Raw genomic sequence first — 24,978 nt, forward strand, 5'->3', positions numbered from 1 at the left:
ATACACTACAAACGGCCCTCGAATTATGGATAAATATCTTATGAGAGAAGAATCAAGGGATCAACAGAATTATAAATAAAATTATGTTTCTTCATATTTTTTTGTGATTGTAATTTATAAAATTTGTTGCAAACACTAAAATTTTAACTTTATGGGTTCTAAATTTTATAATGCAATTTTAAATGATAATAACTGGATTCTAAATTTAATATTTGTACATATTTAATGAATTTATTAAGACAACTATACTATTTGAACAAAATATAATGGAACCCGCAAGTATTCTCTTTCTAATGGTTAAGTTTTTGATGAGATGGCCATGCACTTTTAATCTGGTATCCTTAATATTTGTACATACTTGATCTATTTCCAAGAAAATTTCCATTGAAGTGCAGGGGAAGGGAGCAAGTCCAGCTTCTTCTCAGAGATGCTATGCGTTTTCTTTGCTTCAAATCCCGTCAATTTTCCGCTATCAATGCTGTGGTGTTAGTTAATTCCAAAATCAAAGCATTTATCCAACAAGGAAACCATCCTCAAGCTCTGTTAGCTTACTCTAAAGAACCTCTTTTTCCTCTCCACACTTCAAAATTCACTTTTCCTCCTCTCCTAAAAGCTTGCGCTTTTCTTCCAAATCTTCAAACTGGGAAAATAATCCATGGCACAATCATTCAAATGGGTCTTCACTATGATCCTTTCATCATCACTTCACTCATCAACATGTATGTAAAATGTGGCTCACTTTGTAATGCAGTCCAAGTGTTTGATTTTATTTCTCAATGTGAAGATTTCTATCGAGATGTAACTATATGGAATGCTATGCTAGATGGGTATATCAGAAATGAGCTTACTGAGGAGTGTATGGGTTTGTTTAGAAGAATGCAAGAGATTGGTGTCAAGTCTGATGAGTACTCTCTTAGTATTCTTCTGGGGTTGTTTAATGGTCGAATGGGGTTATCGAAAGCAAAAGAAGTTCATGGTTATGTTATTAGAAACTCATTTGGGCATGATCCTTTTGTGGTTACTGCGTTGATTGATATGTACTCAAATTGTGGTAGGCCAAAAGATGCTTGGTGCGTTTTTGAGAGTGTACAAGACAAGGATAATATTGTCATGTGGAATGCATTGATTAGGGGCTTATCGGAGAATGGATTATGGAGGAACAGCATGAGACTCTATTCTTTAGCTAAGAATCGGGGCTGCAAACTTATGTCGACGACTTTTTCTTGTACTTTGAAGGCTTGTGCTGAGGGTGAAGATATAGATTTCGGCAGGCAGATCCATTCGGATGTTGTCAAGATGGATTTTGAGAATGATCCTTATGTATGTACTTCGGTGTTGTCTATGTACGCAAGGTTTGGACTGTTGGAAGATGCTGACAGGGCTTTTAATTCTGTATTAAACAAAGAAGTTGAAGTGTGGAATTCTATGATCTCAGCTTATGTTGGCAAGGGCAGAGGCGATGATGCTTTGTGTGTGTATAATGAGATGCGATCAAGAGGCATCCTTTCTGATTCTTTCACCATGTCAAATATTCTTATATCATGTAGTATGACCGAATCTTATGATTTAGGCAGTGCAATTCATGGTGAAATGATAAAGAAACCAATACAGAATAACATTGCGTTGCAAAGTGCTCTAGTGACTATGTACTCAAAATGTGGAATGTTAAAGGATGCTCTTGACGTTTTCAGTAGAATGGAGGAGAAGGATGTGGTCGCATGGGGTTCAATGATCTCAGGTCTCTGCCAAAATAAGAAATTCAATTTGGCACTGGAAATATATAAGGAAATGGAGACTCATAAGGTCAATCCAGACGCTAATATAATGGCAATGGTGATAAATGCTAGTGCAGGACTAGAAAGCTTAGAATTGGGTTGCAGTATCCATGCAATCACTGTTAAGAGCGGGGAGGAAGTAGATAGTTCAGTGAGCTGTTCTCTTGTAGATATGTATTCTAATTGTGGAAAGCCAGAAATGGCTGAAAAGGTTTTTTCGGGTGTTCCCCATAAGAATTTAGTGGCTTGGAATTCCCTGATCTCTTGTTATTCGAAAAATGACGTACCAGAGCTTTCTTTAAATCTTCTTCCTCAACTTGTCCAACAAGGATTGTATCCAGACGCTGTTACAATAACTAGTGCCCTTGCTGCTGTTTCATCCTTAGCGACACTGATTAAAGGAAAGGCAATTCATTGTTACCAAATAAGGCATCAAATTCTTGAAAACAACCAAGTGGAAAACACTCTTATTGATATGTACATAAAAAGCGGATGCCTAAAGTATGCAGAGCGTATATTCCAGTATATGTCCAAAAGGAACTTAGTAACATGGAATACAATGATTGCAGGGTATGGATCTCACAGTGAGTGTATGAAAGCTATCAACTTTTTCAATGAAATGAGGAAATCCGGAGTGACGCCTGATGCTGTAACTTTCCTTTCCTTGATTTCCTCTTGCAACCATGCTGGTTTAATGGATGAAGGCCTTAAACTGTTTCACTTAATGGCATTAGAGTATGGAATCAAACCACAAATGGACCACTACATAAACGTGGTTGACCTTCTAGGCCGTGCTGGACGCTTGGAAGATGCTTACAATTTCATACAGAATTTGGAAGTGGAACCTGAGAGGGGGGTGTGGCTATGTCTTTTGTCAGCCTGTCGAGTCCATCAAAACGTGAAGCTTGGAGAAATAGCAGCCAAGAACCTTCTGAAGATGGAACCAAACAGAGGCAGCAATTACGTTCAACTTTTAAATCTCTATGTGGACGGTGGGATGAGGGAAGAAGCAGCAAGTTTGAGGACTCTAATGAGGCAGAAAGGGTTGAAGAAGAACCCTGGATGTAGCTGGATTGAGGTGAAAAATGAACTTGAGGTTTTCTACTCAAGTGATTCATCCTCCACCAAGACAATTGAGATCTATGAGACACTACAAAGTCTCAGAAGTATTATGAAAAAGAGAGGAGATTATGAGACTGAGGCAATATGAGACGAGAACAGGAATTTGCATCTCTTCCTTTACGAACATGGCGAAGGTTATAAATGTTGCTCCGACTCTTCAAAAATGTCAATGGGTGCGTGTTGTATTCTCCAAAAGTTATGTATTTTAAAGAACCGACATGAGTACGGCATCAAACGTGAAGTCAAGGGGAACTTGCATTTTCAAAATACCCTCTTTGACTTGCCATGTTGAATGGTCAAGACTTCTCATCAATCTTACATTTCACCATACTACATAAAATAATGTTTTTGTTGTTATGAGGATGCTATAAACTTATGTTTCTTTCTCGAACCAGTAAAAGAAAATAATTTTATTCAAGACAAACATATTCTTACCATAAATTTATATTTACCATAATTTTTTGAAATATTTTTTTTCTCTAAGCAGGTGTCAAAAAACTTGCATTCCATTGAACGTTGCCAGTGGGAAATAGCGGGTAAAGTCACAATACTTAACTCATTGTAATCGCAAAATCATTGATTGGGAGATTTCATCGTTAAAGAAAAATCTAGTGATTATACTGTTATAATGAGTAAAGTAAAATTACTTAAATGTGACAAATATTTAGACACTTCTATTATTGTCGGTAAGATTTAATATAGCAGGTAAAAATTTAAAAATTTGCTGTTATTAAATTGGCTTACTTCAATTTGAGAAATAAATTCATGACTTGTACTATTATATATTGATAAGTTAAAAGCAAAACTCATCTTTTACATTCTGCATCAACTTGAAATAAATTAACATTCTGGCATTGAGTCGTTTTGGAGCGACTGCTGAAATTGAAAAATAAAGCATTTTACATACAGGAAAAACAAGACAAACATACTATACTGCAGAGCTTTTCACAATGACTTACAAGCTATCTCTCTACATTAGATGAAAAGTAATGGCATCTATCATTTACAATGAATTGATTACTTTTCTTACAGGAAGAGAACAGAGATTTCAAGTGTTTTGACAAGGAGACGATTATATATTGAGGAATCTAGTAATACAACACATCTATAGAACTTCCAATTATATATTTCAGTTGGAACTTTAGCCGCCTCGGGGAAAAAATTTACAGGATCAACTTAAATCTGCTGCTGAGCCTTAACTTTGCTTTTGTAATTTACATTCCAGATGATGTCCGGTTTACTCTTTGCGCACCCAGTTTAGGAGCTGCAGGTTTGGTTCCTCGGCCTCGCCCAATTGAAGGCCTTGCTGAGGAAGTTGGCACAGGAGCTGCAATAGCAGCCCAGGGGTCATTGTCATCAAGTGCTCCACTTCTTTTCACATTCAAAGGCTTAGACGAAGGAGCTGGGGCTGCTATGGCAGCCCAAGGATCGTCATCGTCAACCGTTTTGTTTGCTCTCGAGTTTGATGGCTGAGAAGTTGCTCTTGGAGCAGGAACAGCTACAGAACCCCACAAATCTTCATCATTATCTTTACTCATCTTAGGAGTGGTTTTACCCCGCAAACCAGTACCTACCACAAACATTAAAGAAAAGAAATTATACTTGACCTGACAATCAAATGATATGATCTGCTTACTATTTCTAGTCTTTATTTTCTTTTAATTCCTTCATTATGGCTCTCTAGGGTGGGTTGTGTGGAAGGAGGGTACGGGAAAGGGAGAGCATTGCCAGAATCAGTTAAAAAAATTAAGTTTCCTATGAGCAATCAGACACAACCTATAATTATGAATTGCAGCAGTTGAGATCCTCCCAGTCATACACAAGTTGATACCCAGCCAAACCCCCACTGATCTTGGATCTTGCCTTTTGTTACACATGAATCAATGAATTGCAATCTTCCTAGAGACATATATATTAGATGGAAGCATTTGTTTACACTCAAATTTACCAGGCATTCTACCTTGTGGTTTTGGTTGAGAGACAGGACGCCTTTGAGCAGCTTGAATATTTGCAAGAGAAGGAGATGGTTTTGGTTCTTCTTGTGGATTGATGTCATCCCAACCATCTTTGTCACTATCATGACCCTCGTGAATTCCACTTTCAAGTTCTCCCCATCCATCAGATGATGCTGGGGATACAGGAATAGGATGATCTGCAACATCTGCTCCAGAACTTATATGGACTGGTTTTATACTTGCACTATCTGCAACTACGTGATCTGAAGAAACCAATATCAATAACAAATCCGGAGACAAAAGGCATCCTCATAAGCATTAAACTCATGTTGTAAAGCAACGTGACAATAATCTCAGTTATCCACTAACGGAAGTAGCATAATGCAAAGGAAACAAGTTGGTAAGAATCATACTTGAGCTAGCATCGGAGACTGCAGACGCAAGAGGCACACTAGAAATAGCTGGAGCATTGGGATTCTGTTCAGAGGTTTTGCCTCCTTTAAGCGTCAGTGAGCTCATAGCCCAGCTGCATCAAAGCAATGAAGGCATATTGAAGTAGACAAGAAAGAAAAATGCAAACTGAATAAAGGAAAAGGAAAATCACACAGCTTCAATCACAGTGAACAGACATCAAAAACATTAGCCATTCCTAGTAATAATTCCTCAATAAAATACTCTAATACACAATCAACGCCCTTCAAATTGCCATAATCACAGGAAATACAAGTTAACAGATAGGTTTCAGCCATAATTATGGCCAAATTCAGGAAAATAAGCTTTAAATTTTGACTTTTTCAGCTTCTTGCCAAATCAGTGTTGTGGTGGTCAAATGTTGATGTAGTAGCAAAAATATAGAACAGAAGTATACCCAAGCAAACCCGCATTTCCCGGAATTGATGAAGTTCCCATGCTTGTAGTGCTGGTATCTCCGGTGCTCGTCTGTATAAGCCCAAAAAAATACTTATTATGCAAGCCCAGGGGAAGGGAGGAAGAAAAAGAGATTCACATACAAGTGGAAATGCAACAAATATCAGAAATGGGGCACTGATGGGAGAAGAGAATGACTACCACGAAAAGGACAATTTAAACATGTAGAAAATTCATGCAAGCAAGCAAGAAAGCAACGAATAATTATCTTAACAGCAGTAATGTATGTTGATCAAACCCAAAATGCCCACTAATGTGGTAAAAGGTTAGATTTGAAGAAAACAAACCAACAAAGAACACCTAAGTTGAACACAAGAAAATATTTTCTGAATAGATGCAGAAAATGTTCAAAAAGTTTGTTAAATTAGGTCTTGGTCCTAACTCACACCTAGGGGTGTCAAAATTAGTCCAAATATAGGTAATCCGCCTAGAATTTATGAGCTGGGCTCAAGATAATTTGAATTGGGTCAATCTCAACTCATTCAAGCAGTAATCATTTAAAAAGAATCTTCAATTGAGCCCAATTCAATCTCCAATTTCAACCCGTTGTAAGACTCTTTATTTGCAGTGGTATAATGTATGTTTCCATATTAAAAGTATGAATTACTATCTATTTCATATCTTCTAGGATTTATTCCATTTGTAACTTATTTTTTTTTATTTTCTTGAGTTGAAATTCAAATCGTGGTATCTTCACAGTTAGCTCTGCCTACAAGAACCTGAATCAAATGGGGACTCAACTCAGATTTTTGCCTTGGAAGCTTATCTGGAAAGTCAAAATTCCATATAAGGTGGCAGTCTTTACTTGGTTGGTAGTTAAAGAGGCGGTACTAACACAGGAGAATCTAATGAAGAGGGGAATACATATGTGTCCTAGATGTTTTTTTTGTGAGCTACAGGCAGAGACAATCAACCATCTGTTTCTTCATTGCAAGGTGGTCAGACAATTGTGGCACTTATTTACCAGCTTCAGGGGCATAAGCTGGACCATGCCACAAAGGGCAAATCAGGCTATAGAAAGCTGGAACACTGAAGGCAGTGGCATTACAGACCAAAGCAGATGGAGAATTGTCCCAGCAGTGATTTGGTGGACCATATGGAAGGAAAGAAATATGAGATGCTTTGAGAGTATTAGTAGTCCCTTACACAGGATCAAAACGAATTGCATAATCACTTTTTGCTATTGGTGCAGTTTGGAGTATGTAGATGATCCTATAGTTGTTATAGATATCCTAGGTTCTTTGTAAGTTGTAGTAGGTTCTAGTTTTGTTTTGTTTTGAGTACTCGCAACTATATGTAGCTCCATGATGTAAATTTGGGATCCCAGCCTTTAGTGTTGAAGATTAATACACAAAACTGTTACCTTTGTCAAAAAAAAAAAATTCAAATCGTGGTTACAAAAAGTAAATAACAATATGTTAAAATTATTGAGATTAAGCGGATCAAATTGGATGGGTCATGACTCAACCCAATTTTTAGCTCATTTGAGCCCATAGTAAATTTGGGTGGGTCATAACCAACCCGATTTCTATTTCAATCAATTTTTGTATCTCCAATTTCAACCCAACCCACCCAGTTGATATCCCTACTCACACCCCAAAAGCTAGCTCATGAGGGAAGGATTGCTCAAGTACATATAAGCAGACCACCAATCCATTCCCACCAGATGTGGGACTTTTTAACCCACTCTAATACCCCCCTTTCACGCGTAGGCCCAACTGGAGCGTGGAACGGGAGCCCAAACAGGGATGGACCCGACTTTGGTAAACATATGACACTTGGGCCTAACTCAACCTCGAAATCTAGCTCATGAGGGGAGGACTGTCCAAGTCCATATAAGCAAACCACCTGTCAATTCCCCAACCAATGTGGTACTTTAACCCACTCTAACAAAGCTGAAGGCAGTCTAATGTCAAAGTTTATCCAAGTAAACCGGGAAAAGCTCCCACAAATGGAAGAACTATACTGCCCCACCGAGCAGTTAATTATCACATGGATTAACAAGTAGAATTGTTGCTCTTTCAGATGAGAACAGGGGCAGTCTATGTCAGCTGAAGCAGTTCACGACTTCAAAGGGGTAAAAGACCTTTTTCTTTTTTTTATCCTTTACGTGGCTATGCCAAAGTTACCCAACAAGGTAATACCATCTATTGATCTCTCATCAGAGCTTCACAGGAAGAAAGCTTTAAAACTCAAGACTATTATGTGGAGAACATATGTGCACGAAATAAAAATCAAGAAGAATATATACCTTGTCATGGTGCTGCTTGACTATTTGCAAAAATTGGTCAACTGCTTGGAATGCTTTTTGACGAACATCGCTGTTTCATCGAAAAGGGGGCAGTGAAAGTGCAGACACAGAAATGGTTGTCCAAATGACCAGAAAGAAAGATTCGCTCAAGCACAATGAAGGTTCGCAAAGTATCATCAAGCAGATAAACATCAAATAATCTTCACCGTTATCTGGGCCAAGGAAAACAAATATTCCACACAATACTCCCTCCACCCAATTCATACTCTTCCTACTCTGAGACATTCCAAAGATGGTTTTGACAGCATTGCATTAATTATATTCTTTTAAGGATTCAACTTAATCTTACTCTTCAACTAATTTTCTTTATATGAAATGTTTTTTTTTTATCAACTTAACTTTTCAATCATTAACCTCATATCCTTAAACTGCCACTAATATAAGACAAAAGTCAAACTAGTGGAACAGAGATAGTAGAAAAGGCGGAAACTGTTTTGGAATACCATATTAGAAGTTTCTGTAGTTCAGTTTTGCTTGGCACTAGCACAAGCTAGAGGTTCGCAAAGTAAACAAATCAAAACGTTCCTTTTGATAACCAACAAAATCATTGTTCCAGGCTTCCAGATTCAGAACTTGGTGGATAATATACCAGGTCCTCTACTGCAAATATGTGTTACTTTCTTAAAGTTCACCCATTACAGCAATGTCTATAAGCATCTAGACAGCCAAAGAACAAATAATTGTGACACTAATTCAGATTGGAGAACTGACTCAATCAGCCTAACATTAAGAATCCACAAATGAAACAAGCAATCACAGCACTCCAATTAGCTTTACATATTCCGGGAGAGAGAAAATGCTCCCAGTTACTAGTTTCAAGGTAAATTTATAGTTCAGTTTCTGAGCACATCCAGTCAACTCTAACGAAGATCTCACGTTGGAGCTGTGTTTTTGCCAATCATTTCACAAGTGACTGCCATAATACTCTGGTTGGAGGTATTTAGTATGGAGAACAGAATGTATTTCATTTCGGGGTGGGGAAGGATTATGATCTAACTGTGTGTAGTACTGATTCAGAGATATGGTTTGAGTGTAGCAAGAACTTGATGTGAAGGATGGCAATCAGCAGGAAGATATTCCTTAGAATATGCCAGTCAATGCAAAGTGTGTCAGAGAACCATGAGAATGTCTTCAAATGGGAAAACAGGGACCACCTTGCAAGTTTTTTTTTCCTCTCAGAAGTTCAATAACTATGGCCGTTATTTGAGTGTGACTGCAGTACAGTGACAAAGAAGTTCAGTTATTATTGTACCAGAGAATACATTTAATGCAGGTTCGAAGGATGTAGCAACAAACATGGCAGGTTTCACTACTAAAAGAACATTAATTACATGTGAGAGAACAACTACTACAAATAGAAAGCAAAATGAGTGCTGAAGGAACTTATATTGAGGCATTGGCCAGAAGCAAATGGCAGATCAATGATAAGATACAGGTCATGTAGTCAACTGGGAAACCCATCAGAGTTGAAGGAGCTACCTATCCTTTGAAATCAGATCTCCTGAGAAGATGCATGGTTGGAAGATTCATCGGCAAATATGAAAATCCAACTCATGATGCAGTGTAGATGGATTTACAACACAGGGAAGGATGCTTATGGTGTTCAGGTGTAAGACATGAATATTTTCCAATTTTGATTCAAGTTTCTGACGAGGAAGATGGAGGAAGATATTTTGGTTAGTGAATGGAGATGGCCGCAAAGCACCTTGGAATTAAATTGGTGGAAACCGGCGTCTAGATGCATTCCGACTGTTAAAATCTATGATTGGGTTTGGATCAGAGTTTTGGGGCTACCGCTTTTTTTATGGAACCAGAAAATCATGAAGGAGAGATAGGTGAGAAATCTAATGGTTAGCTGGAGAAGGAAGAGATGGGACTCAAGAACCATCTGAGATGGACTTGAATCAGAGTAAAGAGTCCATTGGAGAATACTCTCCACACACTGGAGATTGAAAACAAAGGCATATATATCGTTTATACTTCTGATCTGGTGCGAGTCTCTGACAAGATTAGTTGAACTTCCGGTAGAAGATGGAGAAGTATCAGATTATTCTAGATGTGATAGATTCTAGATGAAAACACTGAAAGCAAGGATTAAGAAAACAATAAATGTAACTTGAAATCAGAAAAATACCAGTCTGGATCAATGGTAAGTACGACAATATTAGGTAAAATTTTTGTTGCAATCTCTGTCATGTCATAATAAGAACTGGTAGCACTCAATGCCATGACACCTGCCAAAAAGAGTATTCACGTCCATTAATATGAAGAGAGGAAAAAGAGGAATAGAAATGGCAATCACGGTCATCACAAAATCAAAAGATTCTAAGCAGAAAATATCAACCCAAGAAGATTTATTCAGCTAATCAATATGAAGTAAAATGCAGAAAATATATGTTCCTACCTGCTCCTCTTGCAGGTGAAAATGTGTCACGCAAGGCACGAACAGTGAACGCATTTATTAGAACTCTTTTCCTTGTCTACAAACAAAAAGGTCCATCAATTTCCATCTCTACAGAAAGAGGCCTTACAAAAGCATTAAAAAGGAACTGTAATAAAATCTGTCCATTAATTTTTTTAGTGTTACCAATATAAAGAAAGTGCTTTAGGCATTTGAAGAAGCATTTCACTGTTATGAATTCTGCACTTGTATGAGAATGAAACAATCAACTTCTTACCCCCTCGTTGAGGTAACTGGCAATGTTTCCAAGCAATATGGTTGTGTTCGTTCTAATTGCAGGTTCTTCATCAACCTAAATAAACAACAAATAGAAGAGCAAAAGACTGAAGCAAAGAAATTAGACACACAAGCAAAATTAGTAATTTTGCACCTAAGATGCATACCTGTAGCTTGGAGAGATACTTCAACAAAGATCCTGATATAGTGTGATGTGACAGCTACAATGAGAATTGGAAGGAACATCAGTTTGCAAGATCCTAGGAACAAACATAAGATGCAACTTCTTAACTGGTAAAGCATGAAGATTTCTAAACACCAATATATCCTTGTCAGATACCATAAAACAGATCAAGGGCTGGATATGTGCCAGAAACATATTGACCAACTTCTGATTTGTTTATGTTGAAACTATCATTAGCATATCTTTCAAAATGACTTTTTCTTCAATGCAAAGATGACTTAATATATGATAATTTTAGTTTTCTAAAGGATGGAAACAACAAGAAAGAAGTAAAAATAAAAGGATGAGAAAAGTGCATAACGCGAAGTTGATTTTTCACAATGCAACATGCACATTGTATGCCGATATCACATCTTCTATTACCAGAACTCACATTTTTTAATCCAGAATTCATTGTAGTACACAGTCCAATAACCATTCTCAAGACCATCAAATCTTACTTTATTTGTGGCAGTCCAGATAGGTAGTGATTCTTTTTTTTTCTGTATAACCGAGAAATCCCCATGGGTTAGTGGCACACGGTTTGAAATTCGGTGGATAATTGACCTGCCCCTTTAACCTTATCCACTACATGACTACAATATCAGGCATGTACAAGGTTCAAACCCATGACGCGTGCCTAAACCACACATCGCATGATGCACTCATACCACTATGCCAAGGCCCTGGGCATAGGTATAGTTGTTAGATGACCAATTAAGGAAATAAAGATGCTTAAGAATGGCATGCAGATGCTTAGAATCAAGAATTATAGATTGCCCAGATCAAACTTCATGAGGAAAGAGTCAAATTATCAAGTAAATAAATGCTTCAGGTCAGGTAGCCAGTTGTAACTTGTATGTAAAAACATTTAATGATGAACCACCTATAAAACTTATCCCAAAAGTTGCCGCCAATTTGAAATAATAGGAAGTACAGGAGCTATAATAGAGAATGCATATACCTTAGGAGCTAATACAAGCATAGATTTAAGCGTCAACTCCCGAAGAAATGCAGATGTATCAGAGAACCCAGTAGCCACATGCGTATACACCTGATCAGAATTATTATTAGCCATTCCCATGATCCAAGTGTCAGAGGTTTTTTCGGTTCTTGGACATGTGTGCTTTGAAAAGAGTAACTGTGTGCTTGAAAGTTAGTGACAAAGATGTATTCACTGGTCCCATACCTGCTCATCAACAATTTGTGAAGATAATGACTCTCCATACTGATCAATGTGCTGCAGTAGACTGACCCGGATAGCGCGATCATTGGAGGCGAAGAGTTTTACAATTGTCGGCAGCACCTATATTAGAGGTACAGGATTGATTAATAAGTTCTACGAAAAACCGAGAGAAGATGTGATCACTTTACTGGAATCAGAAAGGAACAGGAAAGATGGAAAGTGTTACCTTGACACTAAACTCCTCACTTGAAAGCCAAGAACCCATTTTTAATAACGCTGTTAAAGCAGGTGCAGCAGCAGAACCAAATTCTAATGCAGAAGCTAGCAAAGGAAGCAACTGCAACGAACATTGTTTAATTTTTTCATTTCAAACACAAGTCACATTGAACCAAAATGTATTGTGCGATAAAAAATTGGGAATACCTTCTTCAGCACAATTTCACGTGGAAGTTGCTCTGCAAGATTTGGAAGCTTACGGAAGAAAGTGTCTTTTTCAACACTGTCTTTGAGATTAAGAATCTCCATGAACTGTATGGTCTCCAATAACTTGTTTTGGAAATATTCTGCCAATGTATGATTAGCAACTTCAGAGTCCGGCATGTAAATGATGCATTAGAAAGAGAAGAGTAATGATAACACCTCAAGGAAAACACAAATAAAAAAAGAAACAAGACTTGGAATAAACCCAGAGGAATAACTACAAAAGCATACCAGATGAGCAAAAGCAAATATTCTTCACAAGCTGAATGAACAATTGAAGAACCACCAAATTAAGAGGTATAAATAGGCCTAGCAAATATTGTTCACATGATGTATAAAAAATTGAAGCACCAGCTGATTAAGACGTATATAAGTTATAACACAGGCATGAGCACCATAAGCTGATCAGTAAGACAAGTCAAATAACACTGATGTGATTTAGCTAGACTGAAGTCCAGAAGAAATACATCAGAGTTCAGGTCTTGTCTAAAAGAGAAAATATAATAAGGTTCAGAGAAGAAATAAAAATCCAGGGAGGCATAGAGAAATCTTGGAATGTAAGATGTATACACAGACCAGGTGAGAGAGATATGTATGCACAAATTCCACTTCCATTTAGCTATCAACACTGGCTATAAAGTTTTACAACGAGATGCCTCTGTGAGAAGGATAATAAGGAAAAAACAAAATTGACGAGGAAATGAAATAATTTACTTTCATGATAAATATCTAGGACCATACCATGTCAATCAATCTCTAAAAGCACTTTTTAACCATGAAAACAACACAACTAAAACAGAGGTTTCATGGGAGCTAGGGGAAATAAGTTGACCTTTTCTTCAAAAGAGGTAGTGGAAGGTAGGAAGGATGAAAGAATCATAACAGACTACAAATACTATATTCCACCTCCAGGAAACTTTGATTTACTGATCAAAGATACGTAATAGCTAGGCATTTGCCCATTTCTAAAACGAACAAACCCACTTCTCTGTGAGTCTCTCTTTGGAAAGAATCGACTCAGAAGCAAGATAAAACATAGTATCAAACATATCTAGAGCTAATATCTACAGTTAGAAAGACTTAATCGAAACCACCACAACAATTATATCATGTGTAACATATATCGATGCAGATTAAGCAATCATTCCATTTATCCGAAAAATAAGTTAACAACTTTGCAAGTCAAAGTTAATAGTGATACCATCTGCAAATCGGAAAGCTAGAGAAGGAAATTTAAACAACAAACTCAAATTAAAACAAGGATACTTACCACCATTCTCCAGAAGTTTTGATGAATTCAATCTGCGAGCAGGGGTAGAACTTAAGAGACGTTGATAATCTGGAAGTAGAGACTGTGAGACAGGAACATAAGCCAATTGTGACAGATACAAGAATATAGCTAGAATAGTCAAGAGAATGCAAATAAAAACCAGAAACTTAGCAGCAATACCTTTGGAATGGAAGCAGTATTACGCAGCTCCTCTGTTTTGCTCAACTTTGTACATGAAAAGAGTTCATAGATAAGACAGCCTAACAATACCCAGGAGCAAAAGATAAGTTCATGGTGGAAGAAGAATATTTAAGAACCAATGCAGCATTCCAAAGACGAGCCAAAAGCTCTAACATCCATTTACATCCAAAAATTGTGACCCCCTTCCCAGTAATTAAAAAAAAGACAAACCCAAAATGCATCGCAACAATGATCTGAAAATGGGTATGGAGTTTAGTCATTAGCTAAGAAAAGGTTGATAGTGTGAATGCTTTACGCAGCTCCTCTGTTTTGCTCAACTTTGTACAAGAAAAGAGTTCATAGATAAGACAGCCTAATAATACCCAGGAGCAAAAGATTAGTTCATGGTGGAAGAAGAAAATTTAAGAACCAATGCAGCATTCCAAAGACTAACCAAAAGCTCTAACATCCATTTACATCCAAAAATTGTGACCCCCTTCCCAGTAATTAAAAAAAAAAAAAGACAAACCCAAAATGCATCACAACGATGATCTGAAAATGGGTATGGAGTTTAGTCATTAGCTAAGAAAAGGTTGATAGTGTGAATGCTTTCTAGTTTTTCTACACAAAGGAAATGAAAAGGCCAGAAACATTGACAGGGTCCCACCAGAACAAACAATGTTCAAATGCCCAAATGTGAAACCTAATTATAGAACAACAACATACCCAGTGAAATCCCACTAAATGGGATACGGGAGGGCAGAGTGTACGTAGACCTTACCACTACCTCGTGGAGGTAGAGAGGCTGTTTCCGAAAAAACTAATTATAGAAACATAAACTAAATGCCCGAATGTGAAACCTAATTATAGAAACATAAACTAATGACAAGAAAGCTTGTATTCTTATAATGATATTTTTAACAAACTAAAGAAGATGTCCAACTTGCCCATTTAAAACCAAAGATACAGTGACTAACCCAAACCCCAAGAATCTATAGCCCAAGCTGGAGATTTTCTTATTGCCGCCCACTCAGACTTGAGTAGCTCCATGGGTTTGTACTGTGCACCAATAAGCCAATCATATTGCTGAAAACAAAAACAAAAGGTAAAAAGTATATAAATTTATAAAGATCATTCACTAAGCGGCATAACAAACGGGAGAGGGAATAGCATTAACTCATCAGACTGCAGAATGGATGATGCTGCGACAATATATGAGATAGTAATGTAGTCCACCCAGCAAAAACAAAACAATTGAAGAAGAAAAGAACAGCACAGCTATAGATCTTTCTTTTATAATTAAGAAATCCCTGAGGGCCAGTTGACTAGTAAAGTTCTCTTCGGATGTGCTTTTGCAGAAGCATTTCCTTTATGCTGGTTTTTTCTTTGCTTTACATCAATAAAATACTTACTTTTCTGATCAGAAAAAAAAAATCCCCGAGTGCCAGTGGCTCACAGTTTAAAAATAACAACCCAGCTATTTTTCAAACACTAAAATGTAGCATAAGACTAAAAAAAAAATCAGGTGTTACAGCACATTTTGGTCAATAAAATCAATGTGATCAGAGAAAATTGCAAAAGAAAGAAATTTACAGCTCTTTTAAGGGGAAAATTGAAAAAGATAAATTTAAGGATAATTAGTTCATTATGTACTTTACTTGAACAGAAGAAAGAAAGTAGCTGACAAGTGGCGGCGTCTGGAAAGATCCCTTGTTATTTCGTTCAGAACATAAATTGAGATAATATGATATGAAAACTTAAAAAGAACTTTTGTTCACTAATCTAACCCAGAAGCAGAGGTGACTAATAAGTTACCAGCATTGGTCCAACAGAAGACTCATTATTCCCATCGAATTCCGAAAGAACATCAAAGGCATGCAACTTCCAGTCTAGAGTTTGAGTAACGACAACACTAGCCAGGCAAACATTACCATGAACCTGCAGCAATAAAGCACAATCTGAAACAATCCATCAAACCAAGAGAAATCAGATAGTTTTTTTCTTTTTTTTAGGGAGGGGGGGGGGGGCTCACAGCAAGGACCAACGGTGGAGATTGAGGCAGATGATGGTCCCCCAGCTTTTTACTTTTTTTTCACATTTAAATCTCTAAAAGTCTGCCTATTTTTTAATTTTCCTTGAAAAATGGATACCCTAGTGTCTTTATGTCCAATTTCAGTATAAGTTGGCCCATCTTCCAAAATCCAGGTTCTGCCATGTCCTAGGACTAAATTATGGAGATTGAGTATACAACAAATGCATCTAAACATCTTATGTACAAAGCTACTGCAGTCTGTTTGCAGTAAGCTGTAGAATTAGAACTGTTTTGTTTCTTTTTTAGAGATAGGAAGTCTGCTCCTGCCTGGTTTTGTAATTATACCAATTGGTATCAATAATTTTGTTTACCAAAACTAGAAGTTACCAAGTTCAAAAAAAAATTGTTCACCAAAAATAAATAAAACCTATGGAGCAATATCTTATTTAGCAAATAGTCAAAACTTCCAAATCACTTCCAGAGAATATAGCTAAATGTGATCTTCAACATGGAAAGCAAATCCATTCCATTAGATATTTACTTACAAGTTTGCAGTCATTATTCAAGAAGCTCACAGCTTTTGCTATTCGATGCAATCCCCATGCGTAATACTCATCTCTGCCACATATGGTGAGTTGCATTAAACAGATGTTGTCAAAAGTAAACAACACGCTGAAGAGACATGAGAATCACAGTGATATCTTAGGGTGTGTTCATATGAAGGAAATGCTTTCCCGGAAAAAAGGTGGGTTTCTTTCATATTTTCGTATGTTTGGTAGGTAAGCAAAAATATTATTCTCTAGACAAATAGTAAGGGAGGTGGGTGTGGTCGTGTGGAGGGTAGGGGTGTGGGGTGATGGAGGTGGGGGCTACGGGGAAGGGAGTGAAAATGAGTTATGTTGGAAGGTGGGGGGACACAATCAATGTGTGGAGCCACTTATAACTTGTTTTCCCTACTTCCATTAGGGAAGTCATTTTCCCATTTTTAAGTAGTTTTCCTAGAAAAAATATTTTCCATAAACTTTGACCAACCAAACATGGAAAATTGGAAAACATTGTCTTCTTTCCACCATATCGAACACACCCTTAGACGCCAAAGGATTTCCAAGATCAACCTGTCAAAGCATAATCACACACAAGCATACAACTAAACAGCCAACCAATCAGTATTTAAATCTCTCACAGCTACTCCAACAAAAAGAACCGCAAAATTTTGGTGTTTTTTACCCATTTCTTGGTAAAGTCTCCTAACTATATTTGAAAATGAATTGGTTATCCATTAAGAGAAAGAAAGTATTCTTCTAGTTACGCTTAACAAATAATATCCATTGAGATGCACGCTTCAAAATTTTATTTGTTTTAACATCATTTGACCTCAATCCACCAAACTCACAAGAACTTTCACATCAAAGAGAAAGTAACTTGTCTGAAGATACTTTTTTTAAAACCGAGATATTCCCTAGAGCCAATGGTGCAAGGTCCGAAACTCGGTGGATAATGGGTCTACCCCTCTACACTTCTCCACTTAAATACCAAGCTTTATGTCTAAGACAGGGTTCAACCCGTGTGGTGAGCCAAACCGACGCACCAAGCATTGTGCTCTTGACACTAGACCAAAGCCTCGGGGGAGATACCTTTAGTCTGAAGATACCTAATTCACTTAAACCTACTTTTTAAAGTTAAAAGAAAAATAACAAACTACTTCTTTCCCTTTCTTTTCAGCTTTCGCACAAATGAAATAAACTTGTGGAGACAAATCTTCCCCAATCTAACATTAAAGAGTATGTAATTTGAAGTATTGACTCAATAATGATAGTGCCAGATTTCTAATTTTAATTACCAATGCTACCTTACAAGTTAAAAGAAAAGGTATTGACTCAATAATCAGTCCCAAGTTTAAGATTAAAGAACACGGAGAGCAGATAATATTTATTGTAATGTTTAACCAAATCTTTTTCACAAATAATATTGTAATGGTTAACACAGATCTCTTTTGTGATTCATTGTGTCTTGCATCTCTGGCTATAATTATTTTGCATGTCCAAGTTAAATCATCTCCCCACTATGCCATACAGTTCACAACATTAATACTTCAAATAAATAGCATGAGACTTGAGCAAAAAGTATAACCTACGTACACACAATGAGGAACACAAGAAGCCACTTCAATTGTTCATGATATTTTGATTTCCAAGGCCATAAGAAGAAGAATGATAAACCTTATCAAAAAAGAAGAATGATAAAAACATATGAAACAATTTGGGCAAGAAAATATGACAAGGGAAAGTTGCAAAAAAAAAAAAAAAAAAAAATCTCCCACTCCCTAGCGTCCTTAGAAATAGAATAAAATTCCAGTACAATATTTTTAAACACCAAAAAAAAAGGGCACTTTTAGCACTTCCTTTGTATAACCAAACAATCAGTGGTTAACATCTCAACATTTTTTTCCTGTAGGTCAACATCTTAACCATTCTTTTGCATGGAAAATGTAACTTTGGTCAAAGAGGAGAAGCAACAACTTCTCAGAAAAATATCACTAGAAACGTGATCGTTGGTCTACATTCCTCGTGAATCTAGCTAGATGCCAATAAAAGATTATAGGTACTGATAAATTGCTGTTACTGTATGTCCCGATTATTGAAACACAGAGTCAAGCAATCAAGCATCTGAAATGTAGAGCTATAAAGAAGCTAAAGTACATTCATACCTCTGGTTACCTTTTAATCCTAATTCCTTGAGCTTCTCCGAAAGTGGCATGACAGGTTCAGTAACAATATATATGGTAACCTTAGTAATAGAACCATCAAAAGTTTCTGCTTCAGTGCTGTAAAGAAATGACAAAATATTTGGATGCCTAACCTGAAAAAAACAAACTGGCATTTAGAGGAACTCTGATGAAAAGGAGAAAAGAGTACTCCAAATACAAAACAATGCAAAGGGAAATTATACTCCCAATTTACAACCAAAAATTAGCTTACAGTGCGAAGTCGCTTGACTCCATTTCTACCAGCAGCTAGATGTCCATCATTTGCATTACTCCCCGTAAGCGCAAATATTGAGACAGGAGCACCATCATCCTGTAAGAAGAGAGAAGATCAACTTCCCTATAGGCATGCAGGAAGGGATGACATTGCTTTTCTCTTCCATTTAGGGGATAAGGAAAAGATGAAAATTATGTGAAAATAGTACACACCTTTGCTAAGTATCTGGGTAAACTAAGCATAAAAGTGCTCTATATGCCATTGGTTCGTTCAAATATTAAAGCTAAGGGAATCTCACGAGTTACAATTCCATCAAATAAGGAATTGTTGTTACGATCAGTGTTGTCTAAGGCACACTTAAAGTGCGCTTAAGCCCTGAAGCGAGGCTCAAAACGTGTTGAACGCTTTGCCTCGCTTAATGTGCGTTTCAGTATCGTCATTAGGTTCTAATTAATATTTTTTCTTGCTAATGAGCCTTTTCTGAAGAGGCAACTCTAAACAATTGATATTTCACTTTATCGTAAAAAAAAAAGTTCAGTTTCTTTGTTCATATTTGTCATTCGTGCTAAATACTATTAAGTCTCAGACTAAATTAATAAATTTGTAATTTTTTCTCTCTTTGTGCTTTTCTCCATTTAAGCCCATGCTTTACTTGTGCTTAAGCCCCTACGGACCTAAGAGCCTTTTTGTGCTTTTTGCTTTTAATAACATTGGTTACATTTCAATTTGTTTTAATAATGGGGACATATAGATTACATTTTAAATTGTTGTTGCTATGTGTCCCATCATCAAGCTAAAGAAAAGTTACCTATGGATGGTTTCAGCCTTTCCAGAGAGGTAGAGATAGACCAAAGAAGTATTCGGGAGAGATGATTAGACGGGATAGCATGCAACTCCAACTTATCGAGGACATGACCTTAGATAGGAGGCTATGGAGGATATAGATTAGGGTATAAGGCAAGTAGGTAGTTGAGTGATGTCTTGTTGTTTGTTCATATTAGTAATCGTAGTATTGCTCCTGTAATTTCTTATCCTTCAATTTATGTTACTATTTGTTGTTTCTTGTACCTCGATTATCATATTGTTTTCTTATAGTTTATGTTCTCTTACTATTTGTTGTTTTGTTATTATTTGTGGTTTCTTGTACTTCTGTTACTTATTTTTGGGACTACTTTTTTTTTTTTTTTGAAATGGTTCTTTTTGGGACTACTTTGGACTATTTTTCCTTGAGCTAAGGGTCTATCGGAAACAACTTCTGCACCTCTGAGGTAGGAGTAAGGTCTACGTAGACTTTACCTCTCCAGATTGTAGGACTAGTATGTTGTTGTTGTTGTATCAAGCTAGAGAAACATTTTTTATATATAAGCAACAAGCATCGATCTGCAAACTAGGTAAAAGTAGAACACATAGGAAGTAACTTCAAGAAAAAAATTCATATAGGTGATATCAACTAATTGAGATTAAGGCTTAATCATGTCAAGATACTTCCTTTCGGTCCAGTTTTTGCAAGGATTATTTTTAGACTGTTTAGAGAAAGAATGCCGGTAGAAAACCAAGGGAAACCAAGGGAAACTCTACTTATAGAGAAACCTAAACTACTGCATATTGGAATGAAGCGGGTACAAATGGGAGCGGAATGGGTGGTGAGGATTTGTATATCTATCCCCAACATGTTGAGGTACAGTTGTTGTTGTTGTTGTTATATAGCAACAAGGTTTGTGTTGCATAAAATATCCCTACTTATGAAGCTCACTTATTGAGTTGTTATTATTTGGCTTTACTCTTTTTTTACCATTACTTCTAAATGGAACAGGAGAAGAGACTGATGTGTTTGTTCCAGAGAATTTCATAAGAATAATCAAAATAATATCATCCACAGATTTTGGTTAAGTTCTTTTTGTAAAAATGGAAGGACATAAACAAAATAAAAAATTGAAAATTGTTGTAGTAATAAGTGATAGCCAGTAGCCACTCAGCAACAGCATAGATTCTTTTTAAACATTATACAGGAACCTCTATATTACTACCATCTTTGGAAAAGATTGGTTGCTACCATTATAAATATAGAGTAAAGTTTATGCCATGCTAGCAGAGAAAACAGTAGAAATTCTACAAATGAGTCAATCTCAGCTGTGTACCAATTAGAATGACAGTCATTCCATCAGTTGAGTTACATTGATGAATATGATTTCCAAAATGAACCAAGAACAGGAAACTATCCCCCAAAAACTGCCTACATGAAGAGAGTTTGGCATCTCATTGCATGAAACTAAAGGACCTGTGTTGAGATTAATGTCTTTTGTTGATTAACAAACCCGAAAGTATTCTGTGAAGAAAGATGCAAAAGAGACAGGTCCATACTGCATGAGTCTTACGTGTTTTGGAAACTGCATATATGGTATGATTTTGTGCTGACATATTTTTAGAGGATATAGGAAATTATATTTATATTTTTCCTGTATTATTCATAAATATATGAGAGATATTGACAAGATCTTCAGGGTAATTGCATTGGGAAGGAGATATTTTTGGGAAGCCGTGTCTGAAGAATCCTTCTGGTTGTGCAATTTGATTTGATTTCAGTTTTCTTAACTGATAAGGATCTTCGGAATATATGGTTTCCTTGTTTATGTGCTTACTAACGAGAAAGAGTATACATTGTATACATGCTGCAGGAAATCATCATTTGTACACATTGAGTTTGGGGGGGGAGGGGGGGTCATGAGATTACAAGTAACATGCAGTTCTTGGAAGATCTGACGACTACCATCTGAGAGTGTGAAGAACTATTCCCTTTTTAGTGTCTACACGTCGACTCCAGTCCAAGTCCAATTGTATTAGGCTTATTGAGTTGTAACAAGTTGCTTTTGAGAAGTACTATTAGGTTGCTGATGTTCTAGTGAAAAAAACAGTTGTAAAATATTTACAAGTTCTTATTGAAAAGAGCAATTGTTAGGTAGATTCCTGTAGTGATGAACTATTGTCGTGTCGTTGTTGCTCCAAGTCAGTGTGATTTGAGGGGATTGGCGTTGAGTGACTATTGGCATCAAGGCTTAGATTTAAGTCTTAGGTTGCAAGGATTTTGTAATTAAAACTTAGGCTCATTGTGTTGGTGAAGTTTGGAGGTAAATTCTACTGGGTAATTTTTGCACCCTTTGAGCCGGGTAATTTTCCCATGTAAAAATCTGTGTTCTTATTATTTTTGCAAATTTAGTATTTCAATTGTCAAACTGAACATACATAACAACCAGGTTCCCTAGTGGGGTTAGACAAATTTAAGTGGTAATGACAATTTGGTATAACTCAATTTCGACCTCCCCCTCTTGAGTTATTAAGGTGCACCCAAACTAACCAGCTGGGTTTTTTCCTTTTGATAAGTTAAAAACTAAAAGACCATTTTCAAAGACCCCATAAGGGGCTTGAAGATACTATTTAAGTGCTTTGCAATTTGATCATGTGTACTCTCAGTTCCACAAGTATAAAGTGGTTTTCTGTACAAGTTAAATCAGATAAGATCTACCCAACTAGTTGTGACACCATGACCATAAATCTTGCACGAATCAGAAGATACTACAATAACTAACAGCTATGCTCCAAGTATAGTGGGATAGAGCATTTCTACTATGAATCACTCCAGCAGCTTACCTGTTGACACCTAAGAAGAGTGAACTAACAGAAAATAGAGAAAAAGTACACCCCTAACTCCCAAGTTCCCGATACCCGGTGGAATAGTCCAGGTTCACGCACAATGGGCTAGATACCACAGTCATTAAAAAAGAAGTTCCATCTAAAAATCACGGGAAAATGCAGAAGTACCCCCAACATATGTCCGAAATCCCAGAGACACACTTATACTATACTAAGGTCCTGTTACCCCCGAACTTATTTTATAAATAATTTTCTACCCTTTTTCGGCGTACGTGGCACTATCTTCTGGGCCAAGTGCGTGTTGACAATTTTTTCAAGTTATTTGATTGATAGTGCCACGTAGGCCGAAAAGGGGTAGAAAATTATTTACAAAATAAGTTTGGGGTAATAGGACCTTAGTATAGTATAAGTGTGTCTCTGGGATTTCGGGCATAGGTTGGGGCTACTTATGCATTTTCCCAAAAATCACCAACTTTGCATAATTCAAAATTACATTACCTTCGTAGTCATCATCACACGAGCCAGCATAGAAAAGAGAATTATTCTTATTAAGCATATTCAAAAGCAAATGAGATAAATTCCATAGTTAAAACATAAACCTATCAATGAATGTTCAGCTGAGAGAAATGAAAAGGAGATAAGACTACACCAGGGAAAGCATCCAAGAGTAAAATAACGCATAATTGAGTACAGAAAACCGGTGACAACTAACCTTGGAAGTGCCACGGTAGTGAACCCAAGATCCCCAAGCAGTGGAATAAGGTTCGCCGATGTTGTAAGGCAGATCCTTGAGTCCCGTCCCTGATCCACCGACGACGCCTTTCAAGAACTTGAACATCCTCTAACTTCCGATAAAACGGACCGATCTCCGATCAAGGGGCGAGTATTTGATCAGGCTGGTCAGCAACTGAAATTTGATGAACTACTAGGACTCTAGGAGTACTTGATTATGTGCTGCTGGTCACTCGTATGCTTACAGAAAAATATTTGTAAAAGTTTTGACTAGTACAAAAGAAATTAAAGGGAAAAGGGTCAAAATTGTTTTTGAATGCTCCAAAATGTGATTATTTTACTCTTCATTTGTAAATAGGTAAAAATTAAATAGATTTAAGCTAACAAATTATACATTTTATTAATATTTTAAAATTATTACCTAACATAATAATAATTTATAAAGCATAGTAATTCTTTGAATTTAAAACTTAATTCCTTCGGTTGAACAGAGTTTTTTCGTACGATCGATCTAGGCATTATCGAAGGAATTGCCGCAGGCTCAAGTATGGTGGGTTGCACTAGAATTCTCAGACACTCACACCTAGAATTGCAGTGCAATAGGCTAGGGGTGGTGAGCGACAAAAATAGTTCTAAAAGAGGATATCCAGTCTGGTTGAGAGTGATGGTCGAGGAGATACTCAAGTTAAGGTGGTTAGGCTGCTTGCTATGCTTTTTTCTAGCAGGCCAGAGACAGGCTTTCAATGCAGTTATTATAGATATTATTTCATTTTTTTCATACACCAGGTACGGTATTATTTTAATCCAAATTCTACTTACTCTTATGTGTGTATATATAAATATATATATAAATATATATATATATATATATATATATTTATATGATTGTACTTTTTATGAAAAGAAAAGATGATTATATGAGGATGTGTATCGACTACAGGCATTTGAACAAAGTGGCAATCAAGAAAAAGTATCTTATACTTCGCATTGATAATGTATTCTACCAGCTTCAAGATGCATCAGTATTTAGAAGAATGACTTGAGAATTGAATACCAATAGTTAAAGATTAGGGTGAAAGATATCCCTATAAAGTTTTGTAGGATCATTATAACCATTATGAGTTCTTGGTTATGTCTTTTGGACTGACCATAACATTTTTTATGAATTTGATAAACAATGTGTTTGGGTGTTATTTAAATTTTTTTAACATCGTCTTCACCCACGACATAAGCTGCTTTATCAAGAAAATTAAGGCAATTCGAAATTGGGCTAATCTCACTTCACCTATAGAAACTCATAGTTTCATAGGTTTGACAGAATACCACACGCATTTGGTGGAAGGATTTTCATCTACTGGCCTCCATTGACACAAACGGGTGTGCTTTACAAATGGCTGAGTGTGTATGAGGCAAACTTCTAAAAAATTAAGATTTTATTTATCACAATTCTTGTATTGACATTGCTCATGGAGGGAGAGA

General features: G+C 36.6%; 2 protein-coding genes across 2 annotated transcripts; one reads left to right on the top strand and one right to left on the bottom strand.

The window, feature by feature from the left end:
• Positions 1-432: 432 nt before the first annotated feature.
• On the top strand, positions 433-3,036 carry LOC125824220 (pentatricopeptide repeat-containing protein At2g40720). The gene has a single exon (XM_049503598.1). It carries the CDS (start codon positions 433-435, stop codon positions 2,983-2,985), a length of 2,553 nt encoding a protein of 850 aa, XP_049359555.1. The 3' UTR covers positions 2,986-3,036.
• Positions 3,037-3,855: 819 nt separating this feature from the next.
• On the bottom strand, positions 3,856-23,746 carry LOC125824022 (uncharacterized). Its single transcript, XM_049503403.1, has 21 exons — positions 23,480-23,746; positions 19,117-19,215; positions 18,846-18,997; positions 16,684-16,756; positions 15,922-16,044; positions 15,084-15,192; positions 14,107-14,186; positions 13,927-14,008; positions 12,600-12,739; positions 12,403-12,513; positions 12,180-12,296; positions 11,955-12,044; positions 10,935-10,988; positions 10,769-10,843; positions 10,495-10,570; positions 10,225-10,324; positions 8,031-8,100; positions 5,721-5,791; positions 5,266-5,378; positions 4,858-5,115; positions 3,856-4,467 (listed from the first exon to the last, which is right to left on the bottom strand). Exons 1-21 carry the CDS (start codon positions 23,603-23,605, stop codon positions 4,112-4,114), a joined length of 2,475 nt encoding a protein of 824 aa, XP_049359360.1. The 5' UTR covers positions 23,606-23,746; the 3' UTR covers positions 3,856-4,111.
• Between the last annotated feature and the right edge of the window lie 1,232 nt (positions 23,747-24,978).

Source organism: Solanum verrucosum, unplaced genomic scaffold (assembly GCF_900185275.1).
Source record: "Solanum verrucosum unplaced genomic scaffold, falcon-dt-bn FXZP01001111.1, whole genome shotgun sequence".
Taxonomy (NCBI): domain Eukaryota; kingdom Viridiplantae; phylum Streptophyta; class Magnoliopsida; order Solanales; family Solanaceae; genus Solanum; species Solanum verrucosum.

What these genes read in the sequence shown, in the direction of transcription:
- LOC125824022 (XM_049503403.1), bottom strand. Translation starts at nt 23,605, where the DNA reads ATGTTCAAGTTCTTGAAAGGCGTCGTCGGTGGATCAGGGACGGGACTC. An exon ending in TGAATAATGACTGCAAACTT is followed by an intron (nt 16,045 to 16,683) that starts GTAAGTAAATAT and finishes TTATTGCTGCAG; the next exon opens with GTTCATGGTAATGTTTGCCT. An exon ending in TATAGATTCTTGGGGTTTGG is followed by an intron (nt 14,187 to 15,083) that starts GTTAGTCACTGT and finishes GGGTATTGTTAG; the next exon opens with GCTGTCTTATCTATGAACTC.
- LOC125824220 (XM_049503598.1), top strand. Translation starts at nt 433, where the DNA reads ATGCGTTTTCTTTGCTTCAAATCCCGTCAATTTTCCGCTATCAATGCT.